This window comes from Quercus lobata, chromosome 12 (genome assembly GCF_001633185.2).
Source record: "Quercus lobata isolate SW786 chromosome 12, ValleyOak3.0 Primary Assembly, whole genome shotgun sequence".
NCBI lineage: Eukaryota > Viridiplantae > Streptophyta > Magnoliopsida > Fagales > Fagaceae > Quercus > Quercus lobata.
The window spans coordinates 457,814-476,744 of record NC_044915.1 but is presented as its reverse complement, the minus strand read 5'-3'; the positions used below and the strand labels follow the sequence as shown (position 1 = coordinate 476,744).

The 18,931-nt window shown below is 37.2% G+C and overlaps 1 protein-coding gene across 1 annotated transcript in view; it reads right to left on the bottom strand.

Annotated features, from left to right (window-relative positions):
• Positions 1-18,931, bottom strand: part of LOC115971602 (DNA (cytosine-5)-methyltransferase CMT2-like) — a 36,146-nt gene that overhangs the window by 3,356 nt on the left and 13,859 nt on the right. The window contains exons 9-17 of the mRNA XM_031091602.1: positions 17,664-17,869; positions 17,494-17,559; positions 17,157-17,402; positions 15,055-15,113; positions 14,908-14,974; positions 14,478-14,807; positions 10,487-10,555; positions 10,319-10,405; positions 10,152-10,239 (exon numbers count right to left, since the gene is read on the bottom strand). Coding sequence (XP_030947462.1) covers positions 10,152-10,239; positions 10,319-10,405; positions 10,487-10,555; positions 14,478-14,807; positions 14,908-14,974; positions 15,055-15,113; positions 17,157-17,402; positions 17,494-17,559; positions 17,664-17,869 — 1,218 coding nt within the window. The remainder of the gene's footprint in view (positions 1-10,151; positions 10,240-10,318; positions 10,406-10,486; positions 10,556-14,477; positions 14,808-14,907; positions 14,975-15,054; positions 15,114-17,156; positions 17,403-17,493; positions 17,560-17,663; positions 17,870-18,931) is intronic.

Sequence of the window (18,931 nt, the reverse complement as noted above, 5' to 3'; positions counted from 1 at the left end):
AAGATTCTTTCATATATAGGCTAACTCTCATAGACGTAGAAATCATGTGAGAGGCATGGAGGTGGATAGTGTGTTGCATGAGGATGAATTGACGGTTCAGGATCAAGTGGTGCAATTTAAGGGGACCTTGTACGATGAAATTGAAGATTGGAAACCTATGGTGAATGGGTTAGATTTTTCAAGTATTGATGAGAATGATAGGCTTCTTTTAGACAAATAATTCACCAAAGAAGACGTCATTCATGTTTTGAAGGAGATGAACGGTGACAAAGCTCCAAGTTTGGATGGGTTTTCCACAACGTTTTTCCGGAAGTGTTGGAGGGTGGTGGAAAGGGATGTTGTGGTTTTCTTTGCAGATTTTCATAGAGATGGCGTCTTTGAAAAATCCCTTAATGCTTCCTTTTTGGCGTTAATTCCCAAAAAAGAATAATTCCATCAATACAAGGGATTTTAGGCCTATTAGCCTTGTGTGTAGTGGGTAAGTTATTAGCAAAGGTGTAGTATTGGATAAAATCATTAGTAGGAGGGAGGCCAACAAAATTCATCTAGTATTGGATAAAATAATTTCTGAATCTCAAAATGCATTTGTAGGAAGGAAGCAGATTTTGGACTCTTATTGCTAATGAATGGTTTAGACAGTAGAGTGAAGAGTTGAATGAATCCTGGGACTGATTTGCAAACTGGATATTAAGAAAGCTTATAATCATGTGAATTGGGACACATTGTTTTAATTATTGGGCCGGATGGGATTTGAGAGAGGGAGGAGGTGGACGCATGCTCCCTATTGTTTGTTTTTCTATGTTGGTCAATAGTTCCCCTACTGATTTTTTCGGTAGAACTCAGGGGTTAAGGAAATAGGACCCCTTTTCACCACTATTATTCTTGCTAGTCATGGAGGCGTTGAGGACATTTAAAGAAAATTGAGGGTAGCTTTATCCGAGACTTTAGAGTGGGGACTGTTACTTTTGAAGGTTTATGTATTTCTCATCTTCTGTACATTTGAATGGTGTTGATTTGCTTTAAAGCAATTACAGGGTTGCAGGTTAATCTGGGCAAAACTGAAGTGGTAGGTGATGTGGCTAACCCAACTGCTTTAGCAAGCATTATACGTTGTAGAGTGGGTAACTTGCCGATGACCTAGTTGGAGATGCCTTTTGAGGCCCATTTTTAGGCAACATCAATGTGAAATCCTATTTCAAAGAAAATGGAACTCTATTGGCTTGAGGTGGTGTAGGGATTAAAAGTTAATTTGGGAAAGTCCAAATTAGTACCCGAGGGAGAGATTCCTAATATTTAGTTGTTGGTGGATGTGTTTTTGGTTGCGGATGGCAGGGCTGGTGTAATAATTCAGTGTCTGGTTCTTATGGGGTGATTTTGTGGAACTATATCAGACGAGGGCTTGCCTTGTCAAGCTATCTCCAATTTGAGGTAGGGGATGGATCTAGAGTGAAGACTTGGCAAGATCATTGGTGCAAGGAGAATTCGCTTGCTATACATGCTTTCCTGAGTTATTTAGGATTTGCCATGACAAGTAGGCCAATGTGGCAAATCTCACGCAATACATGCATGGGGTACTCCATTGGGATATCAATTTTAATAGAGTTGGGTAGGATTGGGAGTTAGAGTCTATGTCAAATTTCATGCAGAGGATTTATGGGACATCAGTAAAAGGAAGTCGGGAGGATAAACTGTGCTTGAAACCAGATAAGAACAAGGGATTTACGGTAAGCAGTTACTACAGCGTCCTACCTGGCAATGGTGAACAATCTTTCCCTTGGAAAAGCATATGGAAATGAAAGATTCCATTTCGAGTTGCTTTTGTTATTTGGATTCTAGCTTTAGGGAATTTCTTGACAATTGACAATTGACAATTTACGAAAAAATAGAGTTTGGCTATTGAATTGGTGTTATATGTATAATGCGAGAATCAGCTGACTAGCTTTTACTACATTGTCCTATTACTACAGAATTGTGGTCTATTGTATTGGGTTTATTTGTAGCTTGTTGGGTGATGCCAAAGACCATTGGGGAGTTGCGAGGTTGTTGGCCAAGTCATTTTCAATGACATCAGAATGGTCATTTGTGGATGGCGGCCCTGCATTGCTTGATGTGGTGTATATGAAGGAAGAGGAACAATCGGAATTTCGAGGATATAGAAAGGACTATGTCTATCTCAAGTTATTTTTCTTTAGAACTTTGTTGGATTCGATGTCGGTTTTACCTAGTTTGTCTTATGTTACATTATTGATGTGACAAATTCATGTAATGTGCGTGAGTGATTATCTGTTCCTTAGTTGTATACTCCTTTTATACGTGGGTGACTATTTTGATATCAAAGAGAATTGCATTACTTATATAAAAATTAAAAAATTTAAAAAAATTCCAATTGAAAGAGGCTATACTTTTCCAAGGGTGGGAAGCTTACCTTGTTAAAGAGTAAGCTTTCTAGCCTACCAACATATTTCCTCTCATTATTTACCATTGCCATGTCTGGCAAGTAGATTGGACAGAATTCAGTGTGCCATGAAGGATGTGTTTAAAAATCCATTGGCGGCATGGGATAATGTTTGCCTACCTGCAGAGATAGGCGGTTTAGGGATTAGGAAAATAGGGAGTTTTAATCAGGCTTTACTAAGGAAATGGTTATGGCATTTCGGCCATGACGAAACTCGTTTGTGGCAACATGTGATTGCATTGAAGTATGGGGTTGACAGGGGTGGATGGACTACGAAGTCAAATAGAAAAGTGCATGGATGCAATCTTTGGCAAAGCATTAGAGCGGGGTGGGATAGCTTCTTCCCGCATGTATCCTTTAAGGTTGGTGATTGCACACATATAAGGTTTTGGCATGATTGGTGTTGTGGGAACCTTCCCTTGAAGGATTTGTATCTTAACCTATGTGCAACAAATAGAGATGCCTCTATTTTTACTTCTTTGAATCATCAATTGAACGGGGGAGCTAGAAGTTGGAATGCATGTCTTCTTCAAAGCTTTCATGATTGGGAGTAGGAGTCTTTGAACTCCATCCTAGACCTGATATACTCCCAAATGCCTAGGGGGCAGGGGGTTGGGGGTTGATAGGTTGAGGTGCTGCGTTAATGGGAGTGGTAAGTTTGATGTTCATTCTTTTTTTAAGGATTTTCGTGGTCAAGTGTGTCCCCATGCCCTTAGAAAAGTATTTGGTGACCAACAATAATCCTGTTAAGATGAGTTTCTATCTGGTAGACTGGTGCTGCATGTGACAGTGTCATGGAGAAGCAGTAGTCCATCTTTTGCTTCAATGCGTAATGTCATCGGCTGTGACTGATCTTTACTTGGTTTGCAGAATTGGTATGGGAGGCACTATTCAAAGGTTTGGAATCTTACTCCATTATGTTTGATGTGGATTGTGTGGAAGGGAAAAAATAGCAGCACCTTAAGAGGATATGGAGTGGCCCATTGAACATTTGAAGTCTTCGTTGTTTCGTACTTTCTTTGACTTTCTATTCTGAAGTTCAAGGACTCCAATTTCTTATATGCTTTGTTTGCAATCTTCTAGCTACTTTGTGTTCATCATTGTTAACATTAAGTGATTTTTTTTAACTAAATAATACTAAAAAAAAACAATGAGGCTGGAGGGTGTATTAGAGGACTAAGAAGCCACTAAATTTGAAAAACCACACTGATCCAAGTAATAAAGTCCACCAGCCTCATGATGACCACCAATCTTCCTCCCTACCACAAGATCCTGAAAGATACAATGAGTAGATAATAAAATTACAACGCAATTAAGAAACTTGTAAGTTTACTATTCAACATGTGACTTAAGGGAAACCTAGGAACATATAGGACTGAAGACAAGGAGAGAGTAGGAATGAGAATGATAGTACGCAAACCAAAAATCTTAGGGATTGGGACATTTGCCAATGCAACATTGGGAAGATTACCAGTGTTCTAGCTCAAAGAGAAACCTGAGGTACAGGTCATATGAATAGTAGCACCTAAGACAATAACCAAGGAACAAGTTGCAATTCTAATTTGAACAAGCTAGACTTGAGCAACATAATGTTTGACGTGAGACTTTCGACATGAAATTTTCTTGAAGTAAAAGAGAAATTAAAGTCTAAAATTCATTTGAGACAATAATTCCTACTTTTACTTCAAACTAATTTCAAGTTGGAAATCTCACATCAAACATTATGTTGCTCAAGTCTGGCTTGTTCAAATCTGTTTTGCTAATTGTTCTTGGTAATTATGAATAGTAAAATTTCCTTTTATATGTTTGCTCACTTCAAAATATACGCAGGCTCTCTCGAATTGCTTGCATCATTTAAAGCTTTATTTTTCTAGGGCCCATAATTGAGTAGTTATCAAACTAATTCTTTGGTAATATAAATTACATTATTCCTTTAGACATAGGCCAACATTAATCATACCTAAATTCTTGAATCATCTACCAAGAGTCTTATGGATCAACTGACACCTCTAGTGTTCCCATTGAAGACGTCCATAAATCTTCTATTTTTAAAATTTTGTTCTTGCATTATGATTCATTTTTCTAGGGCTCAAAATTGAGTAGGTTGTCGTTGGGTTTACACTATCAAGTGCCTCCCTAATGGTTCTATTGAGTGCCTTAAGGAGCGGTCAGTTGTTGGAGAGTATTCACAGAGACTTATGATGTTGACTATCTGAAGACCTATTGTATGGCCCGCCTCAATTCAATTTAGATCTTGCTCTCTGTTGCAGTTTAGATACTTATTCGAAGAGTGTCTCTCTTGAAGAGCTAGTTCATTCCTTCTTTTCAAGTAACTTAGTTTTGTAAAACAGCTTCCTTTTCACCGGTTTCCTCCATCATAATTTGGTATCAGAGCTTGAGATCCATTTGGAAATTCAAGTTCTTTCTTGCCCTTTCTATTCTACAGCATAGCCCATGCAAGATTCAATCCTTGCACTCTTTTTCTTATCCTCTACCAGGTGAGCCTAAGGATTTGTGTATATGACACTAGTAGTATAGATAGAAGGAACAAGAAAGCTTCTGCAGCACATGAACCTGAGGTAAAGGTTCATCCCAGGCAACAGCCACAACCAAACCAAGGAGAACCCTAGGTGAATCGGATCTGACTGTGAAGCTGCTAAGGGGGCAGCTTGCTGCCTTGACAGAGGAAGTGAGAAGAAACTAACATCATCATCCTAAAAATGATGGTGAATAATCTGAAGATGCTGATGCTGATAGCAACAACAACTTCAATAACCCATTTGGCCAACCTGTGAGAGGAAAATAGCAAGTGCCTGTGCAAGAACCAAGGCCAGGTTTTGTGCATTTGCAAGTTCCTCAAAGAGAAGAACCAAACATCAAAGTTGACCTTCCAAAATTCCAAGGGAGCCTGAATCCTGAAGAATTTATGGACGTTGAATCAAATCGAGAAGATCTTTGAGTACTATGAAGTCCAAGATTCCAAGAAGGTGAGGTTGGTCTCTACAAGCTGAGATGAAGAGCTTCAGCCTGGAAGGAACAACTCCAAGTTCAGAGACTTAGGAGGGGCAAAGGAAAGATCCAAGAATGGTTCAAAATGAAGCAGAAATTGCAAAATCAATTTCTTCCTTTCAACTATATGCAAGCTATCAACAGAAATGATTCTTGGCAAAAAAAGAATGATAAGGGAAATGCAGCAATGTGTTTTTTTGTTAATGCAGCATCCGACTCATCGAAGGCAGCCAATACATGCAAAGAAGGTATAGCTATAAACCTTGATAACACCTTTGTAGCGCCCAAAAAAGATATGCTGATGAATGCACCCGTGTATAACCAATATAAAGAAAAAGAAGAAATGTGTGATAGAGTATTGGTAATTGAAGACAATAAAGGAGGGGAACGCATTCAAGAACCCATATATGATCAATACGTGGAAAAAGAAGTAGATGCTCACATTGAGGAAGAAGAGGATTTATCATTTTTAACAAACATCTTGCAAATGGAGGATGACAAGTGGCTTAAAAGTAGTTATGAGGATATGGTGTCACAATAAGTTTTTAGCAATCTTGAATCGAAGAATCAAGACCAACCCCAACCACAAAAACTATCTTGCTTCAAGAAAGGAGGTGAAGTTAGAGATTCAAGAAAGTGCTTAGTGCTATTAATTAACGACTTTCAAGATATGTTCTCTGTCATGTGACAACCATGAAGGTTTACCATCTCTTACTTGGGCGTGAAATATCATGTCCATATCAAACCATTTTGGGTGGAAGGAGAAACACATTTAGATTATACAAGAAAGGAGATCATTACACATTGCAACCAAAGAAGGTTGGATGCAAGAGCGTCTACATGGCTGCTTACACTTGCAACCTTGACACAAAGTAGCAACAGTCCTTAATCTCTAGCATGATGCAGCAGCTTGATACAGCAACTAACAAGAATGCAAATCAGTGGAACTACCAAATCATATGCACATCTCCAAAAGTTTCAATGTGCATCACTTGCTGCCCTATCACGCACTAGATCATCTTACAACTAGCCACACTTAAGGACAAGTGTGTTCCAAATAGGGACAGCACTAATGCAGTTCGTTTTTAAAGCTAGCTGTTTACTAGTGCTTTCGTTATATTATAAGTAGTTCCTATTACTTGAAACAGAAAGTTAGTTAGTTGATAAGATTGTTAGCGATAAGTGCAATAGCCTATTAGTTGGAATTTGAGATTTCATAGGGATTTTCATGAAAGGGAATTAGAGGCTGCCTTCTCTTTCCTTGAGTTCATTCAATCTCGGATCCCTAGGGGTGGTGGGAGTGACACTTCTCATTGGTGTCTCAACGGGAATGGCAAGTTTGAGATCCAGTCCTATTACAATAACATTAGGGGTGCAGCCGCATCCAATTTTCCATGGAAAGGGATTTGGAAAGCTAAGATCCCTAAGAGGGTGGCATCTTTTGTGTGGACAACGATTCATGGGCAGATCCTTACATTGGATAATCTCATGCTTAGGGGGCGCATTTTGGTGAATTGGTCTTGTATATGCCATTGGAATGAGGAAACTATGGATCATCTCCTCCTCCATTGTCCTGTAGCTCACTCATTGTGGGTTTATATGTTTCAAATCTTTGGCACCCAATGGGTCATGCCAGGCTCTGTGGAAAGTTTGGTGGATTGTTGGAGCTATTGGCTGGGAAAATTTAATTCAAACATATGGAATATGGTTCCTGACTGTTTGATGTGGATTGTTTGGTCGGAAATAAATCGGCGCTCTTTTGAGGATACCGAGAAATCCTTGGCTCAATTACAAGCTCTTTGCTAGAAGACTTTATTTGATTGGTCTAGGTGTTGGGGCTTCTCGAACTGTTCTAATATCTTGGAGTTTATTTCTTCTCTTAGTATTGCTCTTTAAGTTTTTTATTGTTTTTTGTTGTTGTTTGTTTGTTTGTTGCTTTTCCTTGTGTTCACCATCATGAACACCTTGTATTGGCTGTCTTCTGTTTTATAGTTTGTTTAATAATACTCTTATTACCTATCAAAAAAAAAAAAAAAAAAGTTAGTTAGAGAATTTTGTTAGCCTTTGGGCAATCACATGGTAGGTTTTTGTAACTAACTTAGCAGCTTGCTTTTTTTTTTTTTTTTTGATAGGTAATAGATATTTTCATTAAAAAAAGTACAACATGTTCACGATGATGAACAGAGTACTAGAAACAAATACAAACAAATCAAACAGAAACAAAAACAGATTTCACAAAATCAAAAACGGAAATACATTGTGTAAAACCCCAAATACGAGACCACCCAAACAAAGTCCCAACTAGCAAAGGTTTCAAAAAAATCAGCAAATTTCTCAACATCATCAAAAATGCGGGTATTACGTTCCTTCCAAATCAACCACATCAAACAGGCTGGCACCATATTCCAAACCGAAGAATAGTGTAACCCCAGAAAATTCTCCCATGCAAAAAGAAGAGAAATAACCATGGCATCACCCACTACAAGATATGTTCTTTGTCATGTGACAACCATAGATGTTTACCATCTCTTACTCGAGCGATTGAACAACGCATTGATTAATTTTGTTGTTTGAAGTTCAGAACTACAACCAAGTCCCAATTATGATCTCTTATGGCATTAACATTCATCCTATGTCTTCCTTGTGGAAAAAAGACAATACGGACGGGAAATTGCTTACAAAAAAAAATCTTTTTCTTGTGAGTTTTCACTCTAAATTGACTAGTTTAAAGTGTGAATGCTATACTTCTTTTTGTTCTTTCCTGTGCTTATGATGCCAATACATTGTTCTGTATTTCATTTCTGTTTCATCTACTGTCATTTGTTTATTTATCATAACAAATATGATGTAAGACTTGTAACTTTTGGTTGTTCATATGCCTCCCCCAATTTTATATTTAGAAGTGGTTTATTGAAGCATAAGTCTCATTTCAGCCTTTTTACTTTCCTTGAGGATGCAAGAGGACAGCTTCAGAGCAAACATTTTGAGAGAATTTGTGGGATTTTTGGATGAGGAAAGCAGAGAAAGGGAAAGAAAGAAATTAGCTAAGTCTGGAGTTAAGGCACTCTGAACCAGACCAAAGAGCCACTGGGGGAGAGAAAGTAAAGGCAAGTCTGACTTGATGTGAACAATACAAAGAAGTGGGTCCCATAGGTTGCTGATGATTACAAAAGTGCCACCTTTACTCATTTTCTATAAGCCAAAAACAACCAAAACTTATTCCCAATTTTCATCACTCAAACTCAGGGCCCGTTTGGTAGAGAAGTTTGAGTAATGTTATTTGGGTGTTTTTGATATACGTGTGGGTGAAAAAGTGTGTTGAAATGTGTGTAAAGTTTTTTAAAATGTGAAAATGAGTGTTAGAACTCAGTTTTTTGAGTTTTGAGTGATGGAAATTGATTTATGGGAACAAAACCAAACAAGCTGAATTGTGGTGGGGCACAGATTTTGAGAACTGGGTGATGGAAATTGAGTTTTGAGTTAAAGTTTAGGCTAAACCACACTTAGCTTTCTATAACAGCCTTCCTTTTCACCAATTTCCACCAGCAGTGCCTCCTTTCAATGATCAACCTTCAAGCTAGGCATGTTTGATCTATATGCTCGAGCTTGAGGGAATTATTGATGTTGAGGTTATTGTTTATTTTATGTTATTATATTTTATTTTTGCTTGTTATATTAGTACAAGGCTCTTCTTGTTATTTTGCCATATTTCTATAAGATAAATATGTGCAAAGGTTAGGGGTCGATATATTAAGTCCTAAACCTTGTTTTCTTCTTCTCCTTGTCTCTCTCTCTCTCTCTCTATTTTTCATTTCCTCTACTCTCTTAACCGAAATTTTCATATTTTAAACACAACTAATAAAATGAAAGGATTAAGGTTAATCTTTTTCAACAAGCAGTAATTAAATCAATATTAGTTCCCAACTCTTAATAACTTAAGCTTTTTAGATACGCAGTAATTATTCAACTCTGCACTACCTAAGTCAAAGCTCACAAGCACATATAAAATAATGGCCTTATTTGTGATTCCTTTTATAGGTAGAGAGTAGGAAGGGAGGTGGGGTTCAAACCACAAACACATAGCATCACAAAGGATGCCAACCCCAGCTTAGTTGTGATTTCTAGAAGATGCAAATTACCAATGTCCAAGAATCTCTATTGTTATAATTGTGTGGTTAAATGATTAAATTCACCATATCCCAATACCTTAAAACTTTTGGGACAATCGGTAATTTAACATGGTATCAGAGCAGGAGGTCTTGAATTCAATCCCTGTCTCTTCCACTCTACCTCCCATTTAAATTCCCGCATGTTGGGCCTCACCTATTAAAAGGTAGTTTTGGCCCACATGTGAGGGGGGAGTGTTAGGATTGTGTGGTTAAATGATTAAATTTATCATATCCCAATAGTTTAAACTTTTGGGACAATCGGTGATTTAACACCTATAATAATTTTAAGCAAGATATCATATGTTCTTGTCTAACCCAAAAATAGCTAGAAAGAAAAAGAACAAGAAAAAATTTATCCATTTGGAATCTTAAAGAAATAGAAAATTCACGCAGCAACAAGACTGCCATAAGTAGCCAAACCCAAATGGCTATGCAAAACAGGCAATTCACATAAATGAAGTATACAAACACTTCCAAAATTAGCTCCACATTTAACATTTGAAGGATGTTAATATTACCGTCTCTAGTTGACCTTATATATCTTTGAAAATCAGTTTCTGGAGGTTTTTGGTATGACATTTCTTCACGAGTTTCAAAGCTTGTTACCTATAACAGCAAATTAGTTTAATATCAAGTTGAATTGCATAAAAGCAAAAGGCATGCAAATAAAATATTATGTGAATACCTGAGGAAGATCAGAGATGGCATCTTGAAGAACAAGCGCCTTTTCTAGAACACGAGGTTGGTCTTCATCCAAAGCAACAGTATTGCGCTGCACAAGAAGTTAAAAAAAATAATGAATTAATAAATAAAAATACAAGAGTAAATGTTTTAATGTACTGTAGAACATTACCTCAAACTCAGGTGGAGGCCAATATCTAACAATCACATCATGTGTTGGAAGCGGAAATGGGGGTAGTTTCTGCAAGAAGTGAAGAAGAGAAGAAGAATCAACTGCTTGTGTATTTACCTCATGGAAATGAAGCCATTTACTGGCCTGACAATAAATTTTGTATGATATAACAACACTTTGTCCAATGATATAACAGCACTTGGTCAATGGTCTCCAGCTGATTTTTTTGGAAGCTTGAGGGGATTGAGACAAGGGAATCTGCTTCTCTTACATTGTTTTTGGTTATGATGGAGGTTTTCAATAGGATGTTGAAGAATGTTGAGGGTGCCGGCTTACTTCATGGTTTCAAGGCTGATGGTAAAAAGGTGAAGGGGAATGTGTTTCGCATCTTTTTTTTTCTTTTTTTTGTAAGTAATAAGTTTTATTGATATCAAAAAAGGGACACTCTAGTACACAAGGAGTGTTCAGGGGTCAACAAATCAAGTACAAAAATTACAAAAATCAAGAAAATCAAGAAAAGAAGAAAATGATTGGTTTCACAAAGCAAACAACTAATCCAATAGAGTTCTAAATAAAAATAACTTGAGGTCTAGTATGGATCTCTCATTATATTCAAAACACCTACTATTTCTTTCCCTCCAAAGAAACCACATTTAACAATAGGGAACATGCGTAAGAGTGCGCTTACATGGTATGGATCTCTCATTCTTTTTATGATGCAAATGTGGATCAAATCTTACATGTTTGGATGTTACTACTTTGTTTTCAGGTTGTGGCAGGCTTGAAGGTTTACATGCGTAAGAGTGAAATGGTTCCAATAGGGGAGGTTAAAAATATGTATACCTTGGTAGAGATTTTGGGTTGTAGGGTTGGGACTTTGCCTATGTCTTATATTGGCATGCTGCTGGGGGCTTCTCATAAGTCACCTACTATTTGGAATCCTATTTTGGAAAAAATTGAGCGGAAGTTGGCCAGGTGGAAAAGGTTGTATTGTCAAAAGGTAGTAGATTAATATTACTTAAGAGTACGTTATCTAGCCTTCCAACTAATTTTTTATCTCTTTTTACCATCCCTACCCATGTGGCTAACAAAATTGAGAAGCTTTTTTTTTTTTTTTTGATAGGTAATTAGAGAACTATTATTAAAGAGTAAATAAGAAAGAGTACAAGTTGTTCATGATGATGAAAGAGAAGAAAAAGATCAAACAAATAGTAAAAAAAGAGGGTAATCAAGAAACTAATCTAAGGGAAAACATACACTCAGAGAGAGAAGAATAAGCAGTAAAACCCCAACAACAAGACCACTCAAAAAGACTACGCTGGCATAAAACCTTTAACTCATCCAACGTCTTCTCATTGTCCTCAAAGGAGCGACAATTTCGTTCCAACCAAACAATCCACATTAAGCACCCTGGAATCAAATTCCAAATGTTCGAATTATGCTTCCCAAGCCACTAATGCCAACAAGATAACAATCCCGCCACCGATTTTGGCATAACCCAATGTATACCAAAAGCCCAAAGCATAAAACTCCATAAGGTAAGTGTAACAGGACAATGAAGAAGAAGGTGGTCCACCGACTCCCCATCACAACAACACATACAACACCGATTTGCAAAAGGGCGACCCCTAAGCATGAGATTATCCAAAGTGAGAATCCGATCATAAGCAACTATCCACAAAAAGAAAGCCACTCGCTTAGGAACTTTTGGTTTCCAAACACCCTTCCAAGGAAACAAAGAATTCGGAGTACCCCGAATCGCATGGTAGCAAGACCGGGTGTCAAACTTACCATCACCTTTGAGCCGCCAACAAAGAGTATCTCTCCTCTCACCCCAATGAATACGAGTTTGGATAAACTGAAGTAGAGAATAAGATGCAACTAGCTCCCAATCTTCAAAAGCTCTATAAAACCTTAAATCCCACACTCTAACAGTACCCCCTTCCAGAATCCACAAAACCTCAAAGATACAAGCATCCTTGGTAGCTAAACACACATAGAGCTCAGTATAGAGATCTTTTAGGGTATTATCACCAATCCACCTATCATGCTAGAAGCGGATACAAGTGCCTTCACCCACTACAAAAGACAAATGCTTAAAAAAGTTCTCCCACCCTTCATGAATGCTTCTTCAAAGGCCACATCCATGAGTCCTCCTGCAAACTTTAGTACTCCACCCCCTTTGACCCTCACCATATTTTGTGGAGATAACTCTCCGCCAAAGATGGGTAACTTCATGACCATACCTCCACAGCCATTTCCCTGATAAGGCTTGATTAAATGACAACACACTTTATCCCCAAACCACCCAATTCGATGGGTACACACACCTTTCCCAAGCCACCAAAGGATATTTGAAACTCCTCTCAGAAGACCCCCAAAGAAAATTCCTCTGAATACTTTCCAATCTAGCAGATGCTATCCATAAGGTTGGCTTGTTTTTAGGCTTTTACGGGTTGAGAAGTTGCAAAGGGATTTTTTGTGGGGTGACTCCAAGACACATTTGGTAAGATGGAATAAAGTGTGTGCACCTATGGCCAATGGTGGTTTAGGAGTAAGGAATCTAACTAGTTCAAATAAAGCCTTACTAGGGAAATGGCAATGGCGTTTTGGGGTTGAGGAGACACAGCTTTGGAGAAGGGTTGTAGCTTTGAAGTTTGGGGAAGAGTGGAGGGATGGACCTCCAAGTTGGGTAGGGGTGTACATGTGTGTGGTTTGTGGAGAAGTATCTGAATGGGTTGGGAGGCTTTTAGCAGAAATACTTAGTTTGAGGCAAGGGTGGAGAATAGAGTGAAATTTTGAAAAGATCAGTGGTGTGGAGATATACCTCTCCAACTGACTTTCCCGATTTTTTACAAGATTGCTACTAAAAGAGAGACCTCTGTAGACTCTACTCTGGCACAGCAAGGGGCTAGGGGTTGGAGAAGTTGGGATGTTCATTTCATTCAGGACCCAAATGATTAGGAGGTGGATGTAGTGGAGGAGTTCCTTCATACCTTGGAATCCAATATACTTTCAACAGATAATGGAGACCGTATGAGATGAAAGTTGACAAGAATGGGGATTTTGACATCTATTCGTTTTATAATGAGTTGCAAGGTTCTTCATCCATTGTCTTTCCTTGGAAAGGTATTTGGAAGTTTAAGGCACCTCAACATGTTTCTTTCTTTCTTTGGATCGTAGCTTGGAATAAGATTCTTACGAGTGATAATTTGCAAAGTAGGGGCTTTGATTTTGTTGACTAGTGCATTATGTGTCGTTGTAGTGGGGAGACAGTAGATCATTTGCTACTTCATTGTAAAAAGGCTTATCGATTATGGAGCTTTACTTTTAGATCTTTTGGTATTTCATGGGTCTTACCAAGATTGGTTGCAGATATTCTTTTTGGTTGGTGGAATTGGTTGGGAAAGCACTCGTCTAACATTTGGAATTTAGTTCCGTTGTGTTTAATGTGGTATATTTGGAAGGGCGTAATTGGCGGACTTTTGAGGACATGGAAAGCTCCGGAGACCAATTTCTTGCTTCTTTTAGTGAATCTCTTTTTTATTGGTCTAGGGCTTGGGGATTCACATCTAGTGATTATCTCCCTTTGTTCCTTAGTTCTCTCCTTCATACTTAATTTTCTTCTTTGTTATTTTGTTTTTCTCTTTTTTGTAATCTTTGGTTTGCTTTGTGCCCTTTTTGCATAAAGCAGCTTCTTGAATATACATCTTTCTTACTAATCAAAAAAAAAAAAAAAAAATACTAACAATATATTACAATTCATGTAGCAATTATTATTTTTTCATGTTCAATGGATGATTACAGTCAAATACAATCCCCCTATTATGGGCAAACCCTAACACAAAGAATTAAGTGGACAGTTGATATAGTAACATGTTTGTAGATACTACAACAATACCAATGATAACAACAATTATAGTAATCTCACAAATCTTTCATAAAAAATAAATTCTCAATTCAAAAGAAACAAGAAATAAAGATAATTCACCTCACTAGGATGAGCACCCCACAAGAATACACGCAAGCGAAATTGCGGAAGACCAAAACAGCCGGCAGCAATTGTTCCAAGCCTTGCTTGGTAATTCATATGTACCAAACGGCTTAATGCATATCTTCCAAGAGAAGCCTTGTCAAATCTCAAAATGTCAATGACATTTTCCATCAAGACAAACTTGGGCTTTAAAAATTCCACTATATCCATGAAGACTACAATTTGACGATTTCTATCATCAGCTAATGGGGAATCAATGTTTCTAAACCGATTATAACCACTTATTCCTTGGCAAGGAGGACCCCCACAAATAACATCAACGTCACCCTGGAATTAATTTATAAATTAGGATGTGGTACAAAGGAAATAAATAATGCAGACTCTCATGGAACTTTTCCGGATCATACAATCAGTTGAAACTACTTACTGGCAGTGGCAAGATTTTCAATTTCAGCCCATTCCAAATAAAATCCTGTATCCTTTCTTGGCAATTACTGAGAAAATACAGTTATACATGCATTGAGCAACAAGGAGAGAGAGAGAGAGAGATAGATCTTTGGTCACAGAGTAATACCTTAATGCTTCTACTGGTTCCCATGTGTCTTCACTTGCACTATAACCCTTCCAATGCACCTAACGAAACAGCTAAGAGAAGAAAATCATCTTCACCAAACTACAATATCAAACAAGAGAAAATGAATATAAAAATAATTCAAGACACAATTCAAGTAAAATTATGGCTACACCTTTCATATAGTTATTTTGCCTGGACTTTTATTTTTTTTATTTTTTATTTTTGATAGGTAATAAGACTTTTATTGAAGAAACTGAACAGCATGTTCACGATACACTCTGAACAAGAAACAAATACAAGAAGTTCAAGAACTAAAGCTTGTAGATTGTAAGAATTCAAAATTTGAAATACAATACATACAAACCCACTAAAACAAGGTACCAAAGAGAGGAGATTTTAAGAGGTCTAAGAGTCTCTCATTGTCCTCAAAGGTGCAGGTATTATGTTCCTGCCAAACTAACCACATTAAACATGTCGGAACCATATTCCATATAGTTGACAAGTGCTTTCCAAACCAATTTCTTCAAGCAAAAAGAAGAGAGCTAACCATTTTTCGGCATTACCCACTGAATCCCAAACAGCCCAAAAACTGCACTCCATAAAGCACAAGAAAACTTATAATGGAGTAGAAGATGATCCAAAAATTCCCTACCACAACAAAACATACAACACCTATTAACCGGGAACTGACCTTTATCAACTAGATTATCAATGGTGAGTATCCCACCCCTAGCTATTGTCCATAAAGAGATAGACACCCATTTAGGCATCTTTGCACACCAAATTCACTCCCAAGGAAACACATTAGTTCGAGGACCAAACAACAGCTTATAGTACAAGCGCACATCAAACACATCAGTCTTAATCAACTTCAAGTCAGATTATTAGCCCCCTCACCACTCAGCATAGAAGAATAAATAGGCTAAAAAAAAGAACAAATATTTCCATAACAAAAATTTTGACTGGACTATAAGTTGTTATGATTACTTAGAGCACTCATAGCAACCTCAACAAAGGGAATTTTTAAAATTTTACATGACAAACCAAAAAACACCCCCACATCAGGCTCAATAAACTACCAAAAAAAATTTAGCAATGAACAATACCTTAATACTCTTACTAATGTACTGTTCATCAACAAAACTAATATATATTTATTTATTTATTCGTTCTCTATGACTCTCTCTCTCTCTCTCTCTCTCATGTATTTGTGACTTCTTCAAACTTCCATCAAAGCCACCACCACCAATTAAGACCGTCAACTCAACCCCCCCCCCCTTCCTTTGTCTCACTCTCTCCTTGCTCACCCTCTCTCTCTGTCCGAATCTTTCTAGCCAAGACCCATGCTCCTCCTTTTAACGGCCAATGCCACCATCACTAGCAGTGGCTCTTGTACTCGCTACTCCTTTCTCTCTTGACCCACACTCTCTTTAATTTCTCTAAATCAGTTCAACCGAACTAACTTAAACCCAAACCGTCACTCTCTCTCTCTCCAAAGCCTAAATCAGTGCCTAAGGGATACTCAATAGCTTGTATAGGTTCCAGATCCATGAAGCAAAAATTGCAGAGCTCACAAATCGAGTCTTAGTTGAGGCGTCGCAATGGTGTTGCTGTAAAAGGGGGTGGGGAAGAGATTAAAAAATATATTTATTCATTTTTAAAGAATGAAATATAATATATAAATATAGTAGAAAAATAAAAATTGTGCTAATGTAGGTGTCTGTTTGTTAAAATAGCAAGAGTGGAGTTTATTGGGTTAGTTACTTAGTTTAGCTAAAATTCTATAGAAGCTGATGTGGAATGCTCTAAATATCTATTTCTAATACCATATGTTGTATTTGTTTCTACTACTCATCAATCTAGTAGATGCAATGTTGCGAATTATTTAGATATCAACAATAATACTTTTAGCTTATATGATCATTGAACAATGCTTAAGAACAACCATGGCAAAAGTTCCATTGGTCACATTTAGGCTTTAGCCAAAGGGCACAATATGAATGACGAACTTTTTATTATAAAGACTAAGTAAAAAAAAACAAATAACTCTCAAATACTGTCACCAGATGGCATTTTCCACAAAAAGAGAAAACATCATTTACCTTAAAATGTAATCCACGCTTGCCTTTCCTATTGGGATTACCATAGCAAATATCAACTAGTCTAGAAACTTCATATTCACCAGAGGAAAACTCATCATCACTAGAATTTTCATCACTTTTGTGTGATCTTAAGGTCTCAGCCCTTGATTGACGTGTTCTTCCTACATCACTGACCTTATAACGTCTACATAGCTTTTCCCATTCCTTCAATAGTTCTAGAAAATCCTCAGCAGTTTCATTCCTGACCTATATAATTAGGCATAAAAATATTTTGTAATACCTCCAAAAGACTTAATCATATTATGTTGAAATCCAATAATAGATAAAGTTTACTCACGTGTGTATCTGGATGATTGAGTTTCAAACTTTTACATGCAGATTTATCACAATCAAGGGCCCATCTCTATAGTAGGGGAAAGAAAATAAGATAAGTTATAAAAGATAAAATAAGGCATCTAATTAGTATGAAATGCATGGAAATGAAACAAAAAATTTTATAGAAAGTACCGCTGCAAGATTAACACCAGAAAGTTTGGCACCAAGGCACAATCCAGTTGACATCCCACCGCAACCAGAAAAAAGATCTAATAGTACTAAGTCAGCTCCATGTGTTTCACAATTGGGTACATTCTCCAAAAAAGTTCTGGTGGCCATTGTATGGACAGACTTAATGCCATCAGGTGATGATACATTGTGACTCTTAACAGAATTATCTGAAGCAAATAAGAAATTTGACTACATTAATATATGAGATCTTAGTCTTCAGTCCCAATTGTTAGCTTGGAAGGCTAGGGGTTACACAAAATGAACTAGATATAGATGTCTGTTCTCAAACTTTTGAGGTAAAATAAAGAATATCAGATACTTAAAAAAAATAGCACAGTATTAGTCAGATTTTATGGATCCTACGAACAAAGTAAGTCGTATGACAATGAGCCTTGTGCACTGCAAATGGTCCTTTTTATCCTAGAGATGTTTCAGCAAACATCTTTTTGAACATTTTAATATTGAAAGAAATAAAATGAACAAATTGCATAATAAATTGAAGGCCTTCATGTGTATTTAAGTGGGATGATAAATGGAATGGAATGGGAATTAACGCTCCAATTAGGTGGAGGGGGAAAAAGGAAAGGAAAAAGCTCAGGGATAGGAATAATCCTTTGATTGAGAAAAAAAAGAGGACAGAGAAAGGATTTTTTTGGGGAGGGGAGGGGGCTTTTTGGCCAACTTTCAATCTCTCCAAGTCTGGCCGATCCCCCAAACCAATGGGCAGAGATGGATGGAGACATAAATGCTTAACATCTTAATGTTGTGTTTGTAATTATGAATATATCCTTAAATAAATACATTTTTAAATAGGCCCCACAAGGAATCACATTTTTTTTTTATAGGTAAAAAATAAAATTCTTAATGGTAGGGATCAATAATAAAATAAGTGATTTTCATCTTATTTCTCTTCTTTTTGATAAGTAAATAATTTATTATTAAAAGGGAAAAGAAAGCATAGCCATGTAAAAAAGAAGTGTACAGCAGGTACACCAATATCAATCATCTCAAGCAAAGAATCGAAAGAGGAGCTGGAATCGTTTACCCACTAAAACAAAGTTTTGAAGAATAAAAGCTTAAGGTCAAAAATAGAGGTTTCAAGTCTTTCAAATGTCCTGGCATTCTGCTCTCACCAAATGTCCCACATTAGGCAATAGGGGATCATACTCCAAAGCGCCACATTATGGCTCTTATCAAAATTGCCTTGCTAGCTTGGTAACAGCCTTTGG